We start from the raw sequence: 19570 nt of genomic DNA, 5'->3' as shown, positions 1-19570 counted from the left end.
TTGCTGGCTCCAGACATGCTGACCTGCTACATGGGGTTGGCAGAAAAGGCTCCAGAAATAATTGGTCCAGCTTGTGACTCTGGCAGTGGCAGAAACCCCTCTCAAGAATTGTGCCTGGCATCAGAATCTAACCACACTTCGCTGAGCTTCCATAGCCAACACAGCTTTGGACTCCGATAACTTTAAACCCATTAACTATGCTCACGGAAGTAATGTGTGTGTTAAAGAGCAGCTCTAAGTTGTTATACAGCAGTTAACCACAACCCCTCCCCCATGGTCTGAAACTCAGACCCTTAAGGAAATCGTTCAGAAATACCTCCTCATCCTCTGTCCCTTTCTAGCAGGTGTTCTTTAATTGAGAGTTTCCACTGACCACTTCTTGTTTCTATTAGAAATTGATCTGAACTAAACCCCCTGAAACTGAACCTCCCTAAACTGAAAAAAGAAAAGGAGGACTTGTGGCACCTTAGAGACTAACAAATTTATTAGAGCATAAGCTTTCATGAGCTACAGCTCACTTCATCGGATGCATGTAGCTCACGAAAGCTTATGCTCTAATAAATTGGTTAGTCTCTAAGGTGTCACAAGTCCTCCTTTTCTTTTTACGGATACAGACTAACACGGCTGCTACTCTGATCCCTAAACTGAGACATGTTCAAGCTCCCGAACCAAAATATGTCCATGCCCAGTATCCATTAGTCAATTAGTCTGTCTTCTGCCCAGATTTACAACAGGCATTTGCGGTCTTCCCAGACAGCACACAGCTCCCATTTCTGTACCTCTTCAGCCCCAGCCCCTGGGACTTCCTGTCTGTGCCTTGTCCACACTAATCATTTCCTCTCATAAAAAGAGCCACTGTTGCCATCACTGATGAAAACGGAGTATCAGCAGTTCAACCCCTTTATCATCTAAACCTACTCAGAGCTCTACCAACCATGGGCCAGACTCTGCCTTTCCTATGTTGAGAAGTACCTTACTCAGTGATTTCTCACTGAAATCAACTAATGCAGTTGGCATAACTCTAAGAGCAAGTACTTAGCCTCCCAGGCACCCACTGAAAAATCCACCCCAGAGCAGCTCTTTCAGTCCCTCCAGTTTGCTTGTCCTTACCCATAATAGTGACATCATACTCGATCTGGAAGAGCGCCTCCTGGCTGCACTGACGCAGGATGTTCAGCGCATCAGCATGAGTTATACTGTGAAGGGGAATCCCATCAACACTCAGCAGCCTGTCCCCAATTTTCAAGGACCCCTCCCTAAAGGAAGCCAGAGGTAGAATTCAGTACAAAACTCAATCAAACATGATCTGAACATTCCCCTGGACAATAGTTTATAGTCTGATGTCCATCGTGTTTAATTAGCAATATGAGAATAAAGAGACTGCCTCAGATCCCTTACTACATTACCCTCTATCATACCAATGGTGGCCCCTGAGAGATTTACATTCAGCTAATTAAGTGATCATTTTGGAAGAGGTACTCCTAGGCATAACACACACACATCCCTACAGGAGACCAAGATATATCAAGATAGCCATCCTATGACTATGTTTGGAGAGCAACTACAACTTTACAAGACCTCTACATTGAAAGCCATAATTAAATACCCAGGAGAGACAGATGAGATGGGCTTTTATATCCTGACGTCTGGTTAGAGCTGTGCATACATTTTGTTAACCTCCATTGGGAAAGAAGATAAAACGTGAGCATTACCTGTCTGCAGGGCCACCTGGCCTCACGTAGGTGAGTACTAATGGTCTGGATTTGTGCCAATCTTCATGGGCTCCCCCTAGAAAAAAACCAGAAAAGCCTTGAGTAACTAATCTCTAGAGCTGAATACCCTTATTGTCTTAATAGGGGTGTTGAGGGACTAGACACATTTTTCATTTAATAGCGGACAAAACTTGCAAGCAAATACGACTCTGGCTAGCCAGCCAGCAATCCTTGAAGGTTGGTCAGCACGTACTTCAAGGCAGAGTTTTGTTTCTCATACAAGATTTTCAACACTCATTTCACTCATCCCTTTCCTTCCCCCATTCTCAGAGGCACCCCAACCAATATTTTGTACATCCAGTCTTTATTATCCTCCTCTGAGAAGTCACTGACCTCTTAGCACAAAGCCAAAACTGTTGCCCTCCTTGTACAGACACACCTCTATGGTCTTTGGAATAATGCCAGAGCTGCTCTCCGGTGCTATATGTGGGAGGAAAAGGAGAAAGATGCCTGTAACCCAAACATAAGTGCCTTTTCCTCTTAAGACTAGGAAATAATAGCATTAAAATACAGCTTCATTTATATTCTAGATTTCCCCAAATCTGCCTACACTAATACTTTGACACTAAAGTGAAACCCTGCCATATCTCAGCCAGTTTCACTGTGTTCAATGCCATTCAAAAGCCAGCAGCCTCAGTCAGAGATGAAAAATTCTTCATGTTTTTAATTAAAACACAAACACAGTCAACTGTTGACCTAAAAAAATCCTAAACCAACCTTTTAGTAATGAGGATTTCCCCCCCACACACACACATTTTGACTTCTAGAGGGGTGAAAAAAAGGAAGTGAATGCTTTAAACTGATCCTAGGGGAAAATCAGTAACTTGATGCTGAATATACTGCTCCATTTAAGGTCAAGAAAGTACAGTGAATGAAGAATAACAAAAAATGCCCATTCTCTGATGCGCAGCCATTAAGGAGTGTATTCATTTTACCATTAATGGTGCTTTCTGCCAATCTCCCTCACTTTGGGTCCTTTACGCAACTAGTTTAGGGAGATGTAGGGTGAAAGAATCTCAGACACACTAAAAGTGAGCATGCTCAGTAGAATGAGGGATTAATTTTATTAGTTTACTTTTCCTTTCTGATTCAGGTTGATTTGTTTCAAGATTTTTTTTTGGGGGGTGGTTAGTTATTTTTTTCCGGGGGGGGGGGGGGGGGAGGGTGAAATCACAGGGGACGTCAATATTGTGAGTATCATTCTTATGGTGGAAAGGCCTCAATGAATGTGTTTTCCAAGATTTTTTTGCATTATTGCTTTGTTCTTAATAATAAATATTAAGCCAAAAATTTCCAGCCCTCGTAACAGAATCCTTCTTGTAGATGAACTGGTTCATCTACATCTGGGTTTAAGACTCTCTAGCTACAGAACATAGTTTTTCAGCCTACCTGTTGAAGACATGTAGTAAATGAAAGTGCTCAGAAGAAACAACATTTAATACAGTTAAACTGAGAAAGCAGAGAGGTGTAGTTAATGGGCAGTTAGGATTCTGAATACTTTCCTACAACCACGATACACTTAAAAAAACCAAAAAAACAAAAACCAACAACAGAGGGCGGGGGGGACGCAGATCAGGGATTTGCTGCCAAGTCACAGCCAGCGTGCATGAGCAGACAGCAGCTATGCTGGAAATAGAGAGAACTAATTGCACTTGAAGAGTGGATCTGCAACCTCTACCAATGTTTCACAGACGGATGAAGACAGAACATAATGCTGCCCCATTAAACATTCTTTGTGGTAAAGGGCATAACAAACAAATCCCATCTGTAACACAGAATAAGACAGTCAAGCAAAGAAAGTAACATTATTTTAGAGACACACACCAGCTGGGGGCAGTTCATACTCCACCTCCAGTACCACCTTTTCCCCTACATTCTTCAACAGGCTTATAATTTCGTCATGCCGCAGTTTAGTCAGGTTAATCCCATTCACTGACTTGATGTAGTCTCCAACGTTTAACTGATCACTTCTGTAAAGAAACAACAGCAACAATAAGATTCTCCATTATGTTCTGCCTGGGACATCTTCTCTACTGGAGCATTTTGTAAAAAATGCCACCCCAAATTAACCAATCTTAGCTGTATTATCAAAAGGAATATGAAATATTTCCACTTGGCTGGAAAATGTGCCCATCGACTATTTTTCTAGGGGCAAACCTTTAGATTCAGACAAATAATAATAATTGAAAAATACATCTTTGCAACTTCCCTCCACGCCACTCACTTCGCTGTGAGAGGTTATCATGGGAAAACCAGAGACCAATGTCAAGTGCAACCTCTGGAAAAAGTTCCAGCAAACAAGACAAATTCTGTTTTTTCCTCTTTCTGCTGGCTCCCTGCAAAATTACTCTATTATTTCCCTGCCCTTTTCTCCCCCCTTCACCGTTTCTTCTCCCTCACTCCTCTCCACGGTCTCCTAGTTGATCATGAATCCTACAATGACAATCTTAGTGCTGGAGTTAAACTTAAGCCCCCAGTGTTCGAGTTGGTTCAGAATTAGGCCAAGTGTATTCACTCACCCGAGTCAGTACGTAATCTACTACTTAGATACATTAAAAAATAAAACTGCCTGGGTTTTGTGGAACCACTTTTGTTAGTAACTGATGGGATTGAGAGAAACCACAGAAACTTGTTTGGTTTAAGCATTCCAAAACCTGTTCTAAAATGTTGTTTCTTGATCACTGCATGGATCATAGGAAATAAACTCTGACTGGAACAACAGGCTTTTCCTATGAGATGAACAACTTTACATCTCCTGGTACCATTACAAAATAATCCAAGGACAACTCACTTGTCCTTATACATATTCAATACATCCACATATAACACAGATTTTCTCACCTTGCTGCCAGTCCTCCTGGCCTCAGGTTTGAGACCCTTGGCTTTCCATCTTTGTCTGTGCCACCGGATATAGTTAAGCCAAGGGTGCTTCCTTCTTTCTTAATCAGCTCCACAATGGTGACCCCTCTGAATTCCTCTGAAGATAAATATCAGAAACAAATCAAACTGTAACTGCGAAAGTCTCAGGAAGGTACCTTTGGCTCACACCCTGGGAGCACTATATCCCAGTGCATGGTGGGACCGAGCATAGAACTAGTTAATTTCTTTTTTTTTTTTTGGGGGGGGGGGGGGAGAGACAGAAAAAAAATGAGACGGGGATAGCAGCAGCAGAAGGGTAGAGGAAAGGGAGAAGAGAGGGCGAAGAAAAAAAGACGACAATAGGATGGTTCTCTTTCCTGTCAACTTGTTCATTTCATTTCTCCCTTTTCTCTTCGGAAGCAATATCTCCTTTTAGGGAAACTCAGGCAGAAATTTATGGTTTCTTCCAGGACACTCCTACCTATTTTGGATCGTGACAAAATATCTGTACCTATTTAGACATTTGATGCTTGGGAGTAACCTGAACCACATTGTAAACAATTACTACGACTAAATGTTTATATTACACTAGTGCCCAGAGGCTCCAAACAGAATCAGAATCCAGTTATGGTGGGTGTTGTCTCAAGTCATACTCCTCAGGGTAGTCAATAGGTGGACCATGGGCTAAATCCGGACTGCCAGATATTTTTGAATGACTGCAAAATCTTTTTACTTACTTATCACCATCATTATTGCGGTGTGAAAAATGTTTCTCTGGAGTCTGGACCTTGACTATACCTTGACCAAGAAATCTGAACCTTGACAAAAGATAATTGACTAGCCCTGTCAGCTTATATACTAAAACAAGTGATGTACAAAAGTTGAGGTGAGTAGTGCGATGCAACCAAATATGCACACAGTTGATTTTATATGCAACTTTTAAAAACATAAATGATAACTAAAATGCCAGCTCATCTTATCTGCCCTCTCAGTGCATCATTAAATTGGCTGATTTCTGGGGTGTGTGTCTACACAGCCTGTGCCAGCTGACTCGGGCTTGGGCTGCAGGGTTGTTTCAATGCTGGGTAGACTTTGCTTTAGGACCCTGTGAGGCGTCTAGCTGCTGTGGGGACATACTTCTACTTCAAGGCCTGTAAGGGTATTTTCTGAGGAGAGATTTGGCGTAGGAGTGGCTGTCTGGATCAGCTGAGGAAAAGTATTCCGTGTATAAGCGGTGGGATGGAAAAAGGTGCTGTGGGGAGGAAGCAGAGCTGCAAAGGACCATGTGTGCGAGGACGAGAAGCTGGAGCTTGATCAAGTAAAACAGAGGGAGGCTGCAGAGGGATTCAAATGTGGTGTGATCAGGCCAGAGCAAGGGCCAAGAGCGATTGTCTCAGCAGCAGATGGACCAGAGAGGGGTAGTGTGAGTGTGAGGGAGGCTGGGGAAGAGGAGGTCACAATAAATCAAGAGAGGAGATGTGGGCCTGGACAGATAACACATGATTGATCTTAGAAATTTTGTGGTGGAAGGAGTGGTAAGATTTGGTAAGTGCAGGGTATGAGATGGGAAGGAGTCAGATTCTGTTGGCATATGAACAGGTGGCTAGGGAGATGAGGAGGATGGATGAAATCCTTTCATTTAGGATAGTTCTCAACTGCACCTGTACTCCACCCTTCCTCAGCTTGCCTGACTTGTCACAGATGTTTTGACATTTTCCATACCCAGCTGGAGTCAAAAGTATTGGACACTTATAATGGATATAGGCAGAGTATGTTTTACAAGACATAATGGTTATAAATATTTATAACAGAGTCAATTATGTGGTACTTAATCCCCTTGTCTACTGTGTTAACGTCAGTTCTCTTTTTCCTGTGGACATTACATTCTTCCCTCCCCTGCCCCTTCAATTATTTTAAGTATGAATTTTTGTTTCTTTGCAATTGGGGAACAATATTGCCGTTGCATACACAACAAATGTTAAACACTGTTAATTGGTGCCAGTTTTTGACACCTTACACCTAGTGTTTGAAGGGTTTAAAGCCAGACTCCCCAACGATTTGCATTTTGGTATTTTACATGGACAGGGAAGCAGAAGGAAAATAAATATTGGTGGAATTTTCAAACGCGCCCTGCATTGGCACAGAGGGAGAGGTAGGGCATTGCCTATCTCTGGACCCTGGGATGCAAATCTCAACTGGGTTGCAGCTGAATCGGACAGTCTCAGACTAGCCTCTTGGGGCTGTTTGTCCGCATGACATAAACAGCATATTATGGGCTCTCTTTGCTCAGGCAGAAGACTAGGAACAGCTGAAGACACTGGAAAAAACAAAAAAAACCTTGGGTGTCTTGACAGAGCTCGGTATAGGAAACTTGCATAGAATCTGTCTACGCTATGAGCGATTAGTCTCCATTTTTTATGAGCATTAAGATCATTTACAATTTTTTAAAAAGACAATTTCTAACCTTAAGAGAAAAATATGCTGTGTGATACAGAAAAGACTCGCAAGAAGGGGACGCTGGCCACTTGCAATGCACCGTGAAGAGCAACTCCAGATCAGGGCTTTGGAGGCTACAAGCTAAAATCTTGCATCTTTACAGTGAATAGTCAAAAATGAGTTTGTCTGGATGGAATAATGCAGCAGGCTCAAATGAGATTTGCTACAGAGAGGGGGAACATTTAAAGATGTGTACAGTTTGCATTTTCAGGCCCTGGAAATCTCGGAAATCATTTATCACTACAGTAGCTCTCTGCAACTGTAGGGTTGTTTTTTCCCCTTTTGCTCAGAGTATACATCATCGTTTTAATATGGTGTGGTGCCAAATAACAATCAGTCTGCGAGGTCTGGCTGGCACTTTGCTCTTTGTGCAATGTCACAGTAACAAAGCAAGGTGCAATTTCTTTTAAGTCACTCTGCATGTTGCTGTTCTGTAAAGCAGATCCTCCGCCGCCACCAGGAGCCTATGCACTTGATTAATGTGAGTGGGGAACCTCTTTGTGATCGAGCATTGTTTGGAAGGTATTCAATCTCTGCTGTGTCCCCATTTAACATGGCAAGTGTTGATCCACTCAAATTTTATGTCCATTATGCTCCTGGTCTTTAAACTCAAACAGTTTTGATCCACCGCCAAGTACAGTAACAGTTTTCAATTCACCAATCCAGGATTTCAGTAACTGACAGAAACTTTCCCCACTATTCCCTGCTGTTCTAAACAGAATGCCATCTGGCATGATCTTGCAAATTTCCTTTTGACTAAAGAGACTACCGATCAACACAGATGGAGCCACAAGGGGTAATTATTAATTCTTCAATGGGGCTTGATTTTGGTCCTTGACAAGTGTTAAAAATGAGAAATCCCATTGTGCAATTATCCATCCTCCGGGTTCAAGTTGAAACTCAACACCTAGAATGAAATTGGAGAATTGTTTTTCTATCTATCTGTCAAGATAAACAATGTCCGTTAAGTAAGCTGACTAAATGGGATCTAGGTTTTCCAATCATAGAATATCAGAGTTGGAAGGGACCTCAGAAGATCATCTAGTCCAATCCCCTGCTCAAAGCAGGACCAATCCCCAATTTTTTTTTGCTCCAGATCCCTAAATGGCCCCCTCAAGGATTGAACTCACAACCCTGGGTTTAGCAGACCAATGCTCAAATCACTAAGCTATCCCTCCTCCAAGATACCTAAGACAAGACAAGCCAGATAGTTAATTATTGGCAAGACACCCAAGAGCCACCCCCAAAATCATTTTATGAAACACCTAACCAGTGGCCTATCTAAAATGATTTGGAGTTCCAATCTGGCTTCCCATCAAAATTCACTACCACCACCTTTGTTGACAGTCTCAGAAGAGAGACCAGTGACTGGCCAGGCTTGGTGAATTAATCACCCTCTCATCCCTAACAGTGACCCCCTCCAGGTCACGGACAAGTTACATCAACACAGCTTTCCAACACCTTTTTGTCCCCTTCACATACAGTCAGGGACTTATTGAACCTCCAGGACATGTTAGAATAGTCTATAGTCTCTTGCTCCAGCCCAGGATCACAAGAACACAGTGCAGACTGGGAATGAACCCTCCCATCCCTGGAATACCCACTACACCAGGGAGGCCAAGAGCAGGAGGCACAGTGCTAGCTACGTTAGCTTGTTTCCACCTGAGGACTCCCAAAGGGTGCAAAAGCAATAGAGCAGGGCCAAATATCTGTCCCACCCCCGCTCCTCAAAAAACACATTCAGTACAAATCCCACAGATCCTCTCTCTACTTTTCTTACTTTCATCTTTCAACACAAATATGAGGCTACCAAGCCCCAATCTTTTTCAGAATGTGTGTTCGTTGTCCAGCGTGACCATCTGACACTGTTCAAGAGCATTGTAATGGTCTACAGAAGAGGCCTACCACCAGTAACAGCAGTGAAAGTGTCTCCATTGCTACACTACATCTTTGGCCCCCTGTTGGCTTTTCTGCACTGAAAAAATACATCATGTTAGAATGTGACTGAGGAGTCATGGTACCTAACATAATGTTAAACACCATTTAGAGGTTGGCATAATCATATTTCACATTGCTCATGGTCAGGGTTAACCCTAGAGGACATCGGTCACAAGTAACTACAGTGTGACCCCAGGATGGACCACGAAGAGCAGACATGCTGCTAAACATCTCAGTCCCAATCTACACACAGTGTTTAGCACTGTGTTTGCTCCCAGGATGCCTCAATGACATTTTTAAACCTGGTAAAAGGTTGACAAAAAGTTTTTAAAAATGAAGAATTTCACAGGAACTGCCCTCCCCGCACCAGCCTTTTCTTGAAAAGGTTTAATTTTTTGCCATTTTTCCAAAGCCTTTTTAAAAACAAAACAAAACCGGTTATAGAAGTTTTTTCATTTACTGGATTTGGTAAGCCATTTACTGAAAAACCTGGGTTTGGCAAATGGAAAACATCAAGCACCATTTTGATAATGGTTCTGATTAAAAATACAGTGTAAACAAAGTCCCAAAAAATACAAAAACGAGTGTTTGGCATCCTGTGAAACAGAAAAAGCTTTGAAGTTTTAAATGTTTCAGGTTTCCAGTCTTCAGCCAGCTTCAGTACACTTGTAGTGCCCACAGGCCCCAACCAGGGCCCAAATTTAAGAGCGAAACGGAGTCTCGAGTTCCAAGTTTATTCATATCCCCAGCTTCAAGCTGTACCTCCAAGACAGGCTGCCAATTGTGCTGCAGATACTTGCCCATTCAGAACTAGGCTTAGATCACAAACTCCTTTCACCGGGTTCCAATCATCATGCACCGACTGAGCAACTGGCTGGTTTTTGTCTTCTCACTGCGTACATCTACACTGCTGTTAGGAGGTGTGACAGGAGTCTGTGTAGACATAACCAAGCTAGCTTTGATTGAGCTAGCTCTTTAAAAACAGCAGTAAAGCCATGGCAGCACAGGTCATTCGCCTGAGCGTGTACCCAGGATCCTGGGTGGGCTTATACGGGCCTGTGCCACTGTAGCTTCACAGCTATTTTTAGTGAGCTAGCTTGAGTTCACCTACACGTGCTGCAATCACACCACCAGACTACCTTGTAGACTTGTCCATTGAGCAAGGACCTCTGGAGCGAATGGCAGAGTGGAGGGTGTCCGTACGTCTCATGGGGCAGCAATGGGGGAGCTGATAGACTAAGGCTCCTTGATCAGGACAAGTGGAAGGGGAAAGTCTGCAGCAGAGAAGAATGAGGGGGGATTTGATAGCTGCTTTCAACTACCTGAAAGGGGGTTCCAAAGAGGATGGATCTAGACTGTTCTCAATGGTACCAGATGATAGAACAAGGAGTAATGGTCTCAAGGTGCAGTGGGGGAGGTTTAAGCTGGATATAAGGAAAAACTTTTTCACTAGGAGGGTGGTGAAGCACTGGAATGCGTTACCTAGGGAGGTGGTGGAATCTCCTTCCTTAGAGGTTTTTAAGGTCAGGCTTGACAAAGCCCTGGCTGGGATGATTTAGTTGGTGTTGGTCCTGCTTTGAGTAGAGGGTTGGACTAGATGACCTCCTGAGGTCTCTTCCAACCCTAATCTTCTGTGAAGGTTTTATAAACTTGAATTAATAGGCAAGGGGTAAAAAAAGTTACCAAATAAAATAGGCAAGGAAGTGTCACCAAGTAACAGATAACAGCAGCCAACAGAACAACAAAAGTTACTGGGGAGACAGGCAAATGTGCATAGTTATTTCTACCAAATCCAATAAAATAACGAACTAGCAAGACATTTGCTGATCACCCTCACCACTTCTTTCCTCCTGCCTTCCCCTCTACCTCCTACCCCCCACTTCTTTTAAATTGTAAGATCTTCAGGGCCTGGATAGTCTCTCCACACCTGTGTAGCGCTTGGCACATTTTAACCACTATTGTAGTAAGAACTCAGAACAAATCTGCACAGTTTAGTGCCTGTTACATTCCACCCACAATGATACCAACCATACCTCCTTCTTCTGCAGTCCGTTGCTCTGATTACTGCTATGCTGCCCACGGGGGATGATGGCTAGATGAGAGTGGGAACAAGTACTAGTTCTTTCACTTACCTGGAATGCTTTGCCTTCTGGAGACGAGGGCTGTGTCCAGTCCACTTGAGTCTTTGCTCCCCTTCGAGTAAGGGCCATCATCTTCCGAGGAAGAAAAAATAAACAGAAGCTAAGATTATACTGAAAGCAAAAGCTACTTTTAAAAGCTACTTTTAAAAGCTACTTTTAAAAGTTAATCCGTGACCATTTTTATAGATAGTGTCTCATCCCAGGTCCTGGCTTCAGGTGAGAAAACGTTTTATTAACCACAGGACCACTTCACAATCTAAATTGGCACTATAGCCTTTTGGGGAGGGAGGGAAAGAAGAGACAAGTGGGGTGATAATACACATGGATTTATTTCTCTGGGAGCTAATCCTTTAGGAGAGAGCAAATTCCCTTAGTCCTGTAATCATGTGGAACAGCAGAGATGAGGAAAAGCTGTAACATCAGTCTCAAGTTTTAAGCCTGTCATCATGCTTGTGAAGAAACGCCTGGTCTTTGGAAATGGAGTAATACTTCAGGATACTAACAGGGCACTAAATCACCATACTTGAATTAAATTGCCTATGCTTAAGAGATCCTATTGTTTTAAAGTCACATTTCCTTGCTATAGCTTCAGCTACTGTACAGTAGAGAAACCACCTTCTCTTAAAAAAAAAGGGGGGGGGAGGCTTAAAAATGCAGGAATAGAAGAAAATGGTATTAGAAAGAGAATTGTCTGACATCAATTTAAATCCAAATGTAAGTATTAAGTATGATCTATGTATTCCTACTGGAAGATGCATATAGTTAATTCATGGGGAAATCAGGATACTGAAAAAAAAAGTGGGATGGGGGAAAGGTTTTTAAATCGACTGAGCCAAATATGACAATCATTAAGTCTTCAGGACAGGTTAAAAGCAAAGTGAATTTCAAGGAACTTAGTGATTGGTATTCCACAGTACCTTTATCTGATTTCTATAATCTACAACAAAGAAAGACTTAAAAATAATTCTCTCTATAACATGGATATTTATTAAGTTTCTAATCACTGCAGTATCCACTGTGGATGGGTTTCCAATCATTTAGGATGGAAGAACTGATTAGATAAAGACTCAAGCTGAACTATCACTCAGAACTGTAAAGGCTAAAAATTGTAAGGTTCTTGTTTAGTTTGAATTGAATAAACACTCCTATTCATTCCACTACCACACATATATGAAGTGCTTTAGTAACTGGGCACTTTATAAAATGCTGAACTTTGCAGATCAATACATTGTCAGTAAATCTTGGTTTAGAAAGCTAGGGAGACTATACTAAAGCAATGCACGATCAGATAAACCTGATTCCCATTCACTGCATTCCTGGAGTGTCCTGAAACTCTTATCTTCAATAGCTGTAAAGATTACAAAACTTAGTTAAAATAAAAATCTGGAGAACACTCTCTCCTATTTGCCCTCCCCCTCCCCCAGTAAATTTATGTATGGGTCAGAGACCACAGGAGTTTTGCCTCTCTACTAAAGTAAAGGACCCAATTTACACTCCATTTAACTCCACCAAAAGACAATAAGCTTGTAACTCGCTGAAAACGGTGGGCTTCTATTGGGTACAAATCAGGACAGATTTTGGCCTGATGTGAGCAAATAAAAATGCTTGGTTAGCTCCTGCTGCTACCATCCTATTATTATTATGAATGAGGGTCTACGCACTTCCTGCTTGACCATGTCATCAAGTGCCAGGAACCCAGCAAGTACAGGCACTCCAGATTTCCAGCCCGCCTGAAGCAGTCTTGGAGCTAGACAGATAGCAACCAATTGCCTTGCCAATCTACACATTCACCACTGGTGCAATATGTAGCGATGATCTCTAAAATGGAGAGCAAGGCACTTCCTTTAAAAATAAAAGGAGTGGAGCAGGTAAGGTCTCTACAGAATGAAACCACACTGTGTGAAATCTCCCTTCCAAGATCTGACAGCCCAACACCAGCAGTCTACACCAACATTGAAACAAGCTGCACTTGTACAGATAATTAGAGCAATCATCAGGCCAAGCCACTGATTGGTGATAGGAGCTTGTATAGCTTGGCCCCAATTCTAGGATCAAAGAAGGCATGAAAGTTAATTTGCATTTATAATGAAAACAATCCCGTATGTGATGCAGAAGTGGGGGGCAGGGCTTAATACTCTGGATATAGGTTTAATTTACTAAGGACAGTTTAGCTGCAGCACCTGGTTTAAAAAAAAAAAAAGGAAGTCACTCCCTTGCCACCAATAGGTCCTTGATGGGGAAGCCATAAGCACCAGGAGACCTTGCACTGTGGTGACCTCAGCCATGAAGGTCATTACTATGATAGGAACCACCTGCCTTAGAGGGGAGCCCCTAACTTTTACTCTATGTCTCGCAGTGTCACTGAAAGGGACAGCTAAGGAGAGCATAAAAGAATTCAGTGCTTCACAGTGAAGCTCAAAATGCATCAACATACAGTCCAAACTGCCCCTCCAGCTTCGGTCCCTCAGTCACTGATTGAGGCACCGCTTTCCTTTGGGCAGGGGCAGATCCTTGCATGCAGTGCAAACTCGTACTGCCAGGGACCTCAGCTGCTCCCCAGACACATCTCCCAGCCCTGACCTCAAACTCTAGGCCTGCTGTGTCCCTGCAGCAGCAGCAGATACCAGCTGCTGGGCCCCATGCAGTCTCTTCTCAGACAGCGTCACCACCATCCAGTGGGAGGAACAGGAAGTAGAAGTGGGATCTCCTGCCAGCCCTCTAGCCAACGGGACTCTACGGGGATGGAGAGGCCACCTCCCCTTGTTTGCCTACCCCTTAACTAATCAGGGCTCTGGGAGCAAGCCAATCTTCACAGCACTGCTGCCACCATGTAGAGTGGGGGCTCCACACTACAAACTGATATGAAACTCCGGGTCTTCTCCATCCCCTAGAGGTCAGGGGAGGGAAAGTGTGGGCCTCGTAACTGAAGAAAGATTTCTGGAATAGCAGCACAGGGCCACCTCCTTTCTTTAAGTAACCACTTCAAGCACTGCTGACTAAGCCATATAGAGCGCAAGGGACTGATGCCGAGGCTCATACAGCTGAGACCGTATTAGTCAAAATTAGATGAATCCAAAAGCAAGAGAATGCTACTTTGATCATGTGAACACCCAGCCTTCTGAATAAAACACTGTCATGACGACAATGTGCAGGACTTGGGGCACTTCCCTTGATCACCATATCCTCAGTCATACAGTAAGCAAGCCATCAGCTAAGTTTCAAACAGGATTTCTGCTTCAGCAACTGTAGTCAGAACAGTTAGCAGCACAGAGCTCTGCCATGCTTGGAGCACAAGAGATCAATATCACGCCATTAGGAAATGGCATCTTTGGGTCTGAGGCCGTCAATTAATCCAGAATGACAGCAAGCCATTTGCATTATGAACTTGCCAAGAGGGGGGAAAAAAAAGTTAACATGAAGGATAGTGTAAACTACCCTGACAGAGACACACAAGGTGCTACCCTTGAGGCAAAATGCTATATAGCAAATGCAAAGCCAACATTACTGGGAAACCACAGAAGAGGATCTGAAGCCAGCTCAATAATCTGATGGCAAAGTACAGCAGTCAACCATCTGCTTCACATAAACACACCACCCCAGACTAGTTAACCACCAGAGTGCTTCTATGCTTAATTTCCCTGCAGTAGCCCAAACAAACAGTGAATGTGAAGTCTCATGTCCGTAGCTGCTATCCTTCCCCATCCCAAAAGTGCTATAGCTGTTGGCAAACAAATAGGCTTTCCATTTTAGGAAGCAACCCAAAGTAGCTAAATTTCCCTCATGTTAATGGCAGCCATCGTCAACAGCTAAGCAGCTAGGACAAGTAATGAAGTTCCATTCAGTGTTCATGATTTGACATGCAAAAGGGATGCCTGTCAACAAAATCCTCTGGTATTTCATCGACAGCCAGATCAGCTGGCAAATAATTAGCACCAAGATTCCCCTCCCTCAGGTGTTCTTTCCTCCAAAACAGTTCATTATGCTAAAATGTTTGGTTTTGCTCATTATCTGGCTAAAATGTCTGCGCAGTCAAGGAAGCTGCCACAGGAGGCCTGTCGAAGTGTGAATTGGCTTTTGCTTGTGTTAGATTCCCCACTGAGCAGCCCTTTGTTCATTTTCAGCCAATTTCCTGCTCTGCCACTCAAACTGGCATTAACAGAGTTGTTAAAGTTTTAATGTTCTGTGCTTAGGAATCTCCACTCTTCTTATCGCTGTTCCCTTACACAAAACATATTCCTAAGAGGCTCCAGTAAGCACGACAACCAGTTCATTGGCATACATGGTACTGCCAACCTCAAGTGTTCAAAATTCATGAGTCCCCGCTCCCTCCCCCACCCAAATAATGAAACTGACTTACAAATGAGGTGTGGATATTAGCCAATAAAAATAACCCAATATATTCCTTTCTGCTATTGGACCCTTTGGGGTTCACCTCTTCAAGCTTTTCACAACCAAGACACTAGAAACTCATCAAAAAAAGAAAAGTTGAGATTCTCAACTTGTCACATGAATTCAAGGACTGGGGTTTTAAAAAGCAACAGGTATCACAAGACTGGTGATAAAGTCACGTGCAGTGCTGCTGTCTCTCGTGTTTTTCTACTAGGATCTGTGCCAATTAAAAGGGTTCTACTCAATTCTTAGATGCCTTTTCCAAATTTCAGTTCCAATATTAACCCAGGACAACCTCCCACACCTTCTCTCCGTGGCATGGCACGGCACTGGTGTTCTGCTGCAGCGTGGCTATGTTTTTATAACAGGAGCGCACATGCAGTAAGCAGCACCAGGTGGGAGCAGTACGTAAACAAGAACGGTGACAAAACCACATGGAAGTTACCACTAGGGAGATGAGAAAGGAGACAGGAGCAGGGTCCTCAGGAAGCAGAAGCATCAGAGTCAGGAGTCAATTCTCAGGCCCTGGGGAGGCAACAGTGCCTACCACAGTGGGTCGCCTACCACAGTGGGTACGGTTGACTCAGCATGGCGTGTGCCCAGACATCACATGCTCACTAGCACTTAGATAGAGCATTTTGTCCTGCTAGGCTGGCAAATGGTGTCTGCCTGGTCTCAGCACACCAATTTAGACCACATCTATCTAGCCAGCTTGGCTTGTGCTCCTACCTCCCAGGTCTGTGCCTAGGATATCACAGCAGCTGCACGTACTACTGCAGGCTCTCCCCAAGCATCTCCTCGGGGCACGATCCCACGCTGAGGCAGTGTGGGATAGCTACTGAAGTTTTCCCAGAATGCACAGGCACAAACATAGTTAAGCAGCATGGCAGGTGTGGATGCACAAACACATCAGCAGAAAAGTTGCAGCAGGGCACAGCTCAAGAATTTATCTTCATACATAGATGAGACAAGAATGGAGGTCATGGTTGTGCTTATATGGACAAGACCAAAGTGCCACCCCGTTTCTCCTTAGAACAGTGGTGCTTCTCGCTTCCCAGCAGGTTTCTCTCCATAGTCCCTGGAATCTGCTCCTTGTGATGGCATCATAGAGGGAGACGTGGGGTGGAAGAATGATGCTAAATTTCCCACATGCAGAGATATCTCACAGACAGGTGCTGCCCAGCCAGACTGCATATTGGGAATTTGAGCGAGGTCTGAGAATCCTAAAATTAAGTTAATTTACTGTTTATTTTTAAGGAAAAAAAAACAACAAAGTATCAGGACACAAGATCTTTCTAATTATGTATTTTTTCATGGTAGAAACACACACAAAAATCTCTACAGCACCCCTTTAAACTTGTCCCGGCTCTAAATGCTCTCATGACATATCACCTGATGAGGTCTATTTCACTTTGTGAGGTCAGTGGAAATATGACCACTGAGTGCAAAGTCTCAGGATACCAGGAAATCTATCACAGGGTGACTGAAGAATGAGATGCCATGGTAACACACTCCACAGAGCTGCAAGGAAACCTGATTGAACATCTATAGGTTTTCAGTGGAAATTCAAAGATTGAACATTTGCTGAAAATTCTGAACGTCTGTGTTGCTGCAATCAATCAAGTAGCCTTCATAAGCGGAGTTGCCTTGAGATCGAAGGCCTGCGATGCATTTATTAATGTGACAGCTCAAAGAGGGAGGAGATCGCTCAGAGATTGCTTACAGACTATGGAGCCTTTCACACCCTAAGGCTGCAGTTCGGTAAGGTATATGAGCAGGTGTCTGCCTTTCAGCATGAGAGTTCTATTCCATTTAATGGGACTACTCATACGGAAAGTTAGGCACCTGCTTAAGTACCTTGTTGAATTCAGGCTTAAGTCACTAGTTAAAATCTTGCCCAGTTTAGTAGGGATCAAAAGAGGTTCCTATGATACAGCTGTTTGGTGGTCTATGTGAAAGAAACTAGTAATCTTGATCCAAGTTACTAATGAATATTAATTACTATTAAATATTCCTGCTAACCTCACTCCCTCCTCTCTCCGAGCTCTGTCACAGTTGTCACTGGCTGTCAACGGCAGCCAGTCCAAGGATGGTTGAGCCATAGAGACAGAGCAATCTCATCCTACGAGAGGGGTTCCCTTCAGTTCACAGCTGGGGCACATCATCCAGGCAACATGGGGCAGCATGCTGTGCTGTTTTCTGTTCCTTGGACTTCAGTCTCCAGAGCTGCCAGGCTGTTGGCTTTAATGATCGTTAAACTCATGCCAAGTTGTAACAACAGAAGCCCCACAACCAGTAAATGCAGTTGGATTCCAGATCACAAGGTATCTCCTGGCACCCACACAATGGATACTGGAAAGTAAAGTAATTTCCTTGTTGCTGGCAGTCTAACTCACTCTTCATCCGTGAGAATTTGGATTACACATTCTAGGCCTAAGACAAAAGTATGCAAACATGGAAATCCAAGGCCAGAGTTTTAGTTTATCAGTAGGGCCCTACAAAATTCACGGCCATGAAAAACATGTCACAGACCATAAAATCTGGTCTCCCCCCATGAAATCTGGTCACGTGTGTGTCCTTTTACCCTATACTATATAGATTTCATGGGGTAAGACCAGTGTTTTTCAAATTGGGGGTCCTTACCCAAAAGGGAGTTGCAGAGGGGTCACAAGATTATTTTAGGGAGGTTGTGGTATTGCCATCCTTACTTCTTGCACCGCCCTCAGAGTTGGGCAGCTGGAGAGCAGCAGCTGTTGGCTGAGTGTCCAGCTCTGAAAGCAGCACCCTGCCAGCAGGTGCGCAGAAGTAAGGATGGCAATACCATACCATGCCACCCTTACTTCTGCGCTGCTGTCTTCAGAGCTGGGCAGCTGCTGACTAAGGGCTCAGCTCTGAAGGCAGCAGCAGCACAGAAGGGTGGCGATACCATACCGTGCCCTCCTTACTTCTGCGCTTCTGGGTGGGAGCCCAGCTCTGTCTTCAGAGCTGGGCTCCCAGCCAGCAGCGCAGAAGTAAGGGTTGCAGTTCTGCAACCCCCCCACAACTTCTTTTTGGGTCAGGACCCCTACAATACACCACCATGAAATTTTAGATTTAAATATCTGAAATCATGAAATTTACAATTTTTAAAATTCCATGGTCGTGAAATTCACCAAAATGGGCCATGAATTTGGTAGGACCCTATCTATCAGTATAAGGTAGGATGCAGAGGTCAAGACAGAACATCATGCAGAAAACAGTGTCATTCAAATTTAAGCAGATAGATAGTAAGTTCAGTAAGTCAATACCCATCCACTACCCACAGAAGGCAGGCCCACCCATCCCGGTGTTTGATGGGACGGAGTACCCGAGAATTATGGCAGGTGTTCCTACATCTCTATCGCCTCACTTTCTTCTATGGCAACAGAAACCAACCTGCTTCTAAAAACTGCTGAGAGAGACAGGGGAGGTGAATCAATATCTTTTATTGGACCAACTTCTGTTGGTGGAGAGACAAGCTTTCAAGGTCTGAAGAAGAGCTCAGTGTAAGTTTGAAAGCTTCTCTCTCTCTCTCTCCACCAACAGAATTTGGTCTCGTAAAAGATATTCCTCACTCATTTTGGCTCTCTAATATACTGGGCCCAACGTGGCCTTAACACAGCATTATGTCAATAGACAATCACCTGTTCAGACAGCAAGAGTCTATTTAGGAAGGACTATAACTGAAAGAACAAATGGCACATCACACGGAGTATCTGTGAGCAGGTATGTCTAAAATCCTTGTTGGAAAGCCACCTATTTTTAAAAGAACCCTGCGGAGATGCAGCTGTGAGTCAGAGAGATATGCAGTTAAATTGTTCACTGTCTTCTTATTCTTTACTGGAGTCTTTTCCACTCCCTGATAAGGGAGATTCTGCTGTTTTGCATCGTAATACAGAATTTATTAGCCAGGAAACCAGGGTCCATGACTGTGAAGCACCACCGTGCTTCTCCCCC

The 19570-nt window shown here is 43.6% G+C and overlaps 1 protein-coding gene across 3 annotated transcripts in view; it reads right to left on the bottom strand.

The window, feature by feature from the left end:
• The window catches only part of GRIP2 (glutamate receptor interacting protein 2), a 482998-nt gene that overhangs the window by 68122 nt on the left and 395306 nt on the right, over positions 1-19570 (bottom strand). For all 3 annotated transcript variants that reach the window (XM_073351294.2, XM_073351297.2, XM_078853578.1), the window contains exons 2-7: positions 11198-11278; positions 4614-4749; positions 3597-3742; positions 2106-2192; positions 1713-1788; positions 1111-1256 (exon numbers count right to left, since the gene is read on the bottom strand). In XM_073351294.2, the coding sequence (XP_073207395.1) occupies positions 1111-1256; positions 1713-1788; positions 2106-2192; positions 3597-3742; positions 4614-4749; positions 11198-11278 (672 nt within the window). The remainder of the gene's footprint in view (positions 1-1110; positions 1257-1712; positions 1789-2105; positions 2193-3596; positions 3743-4613; positions 4750-11197; positions 11279-19570) is intronic.

The sequence above is a fragment of the Lepidochelys kempii genome, chromosome 7 (assembly GCF_965140285.1).
Source record: "Lepidochelys kempii isolate rLepKem1 chromosome 7, rLepKem1.hap1, whole genome shotgun sequence".
Lineage (NCBI taxonomy): Eukaryota > Metazoa > Chordata > Testudines > Cheloniidae > Lepidochelys > Lepidochelys kempii.
Note: the sequence above shows the minus strand (reverse complement) of the source record. Positions and strands in the feature narration are given on the sequence as shown.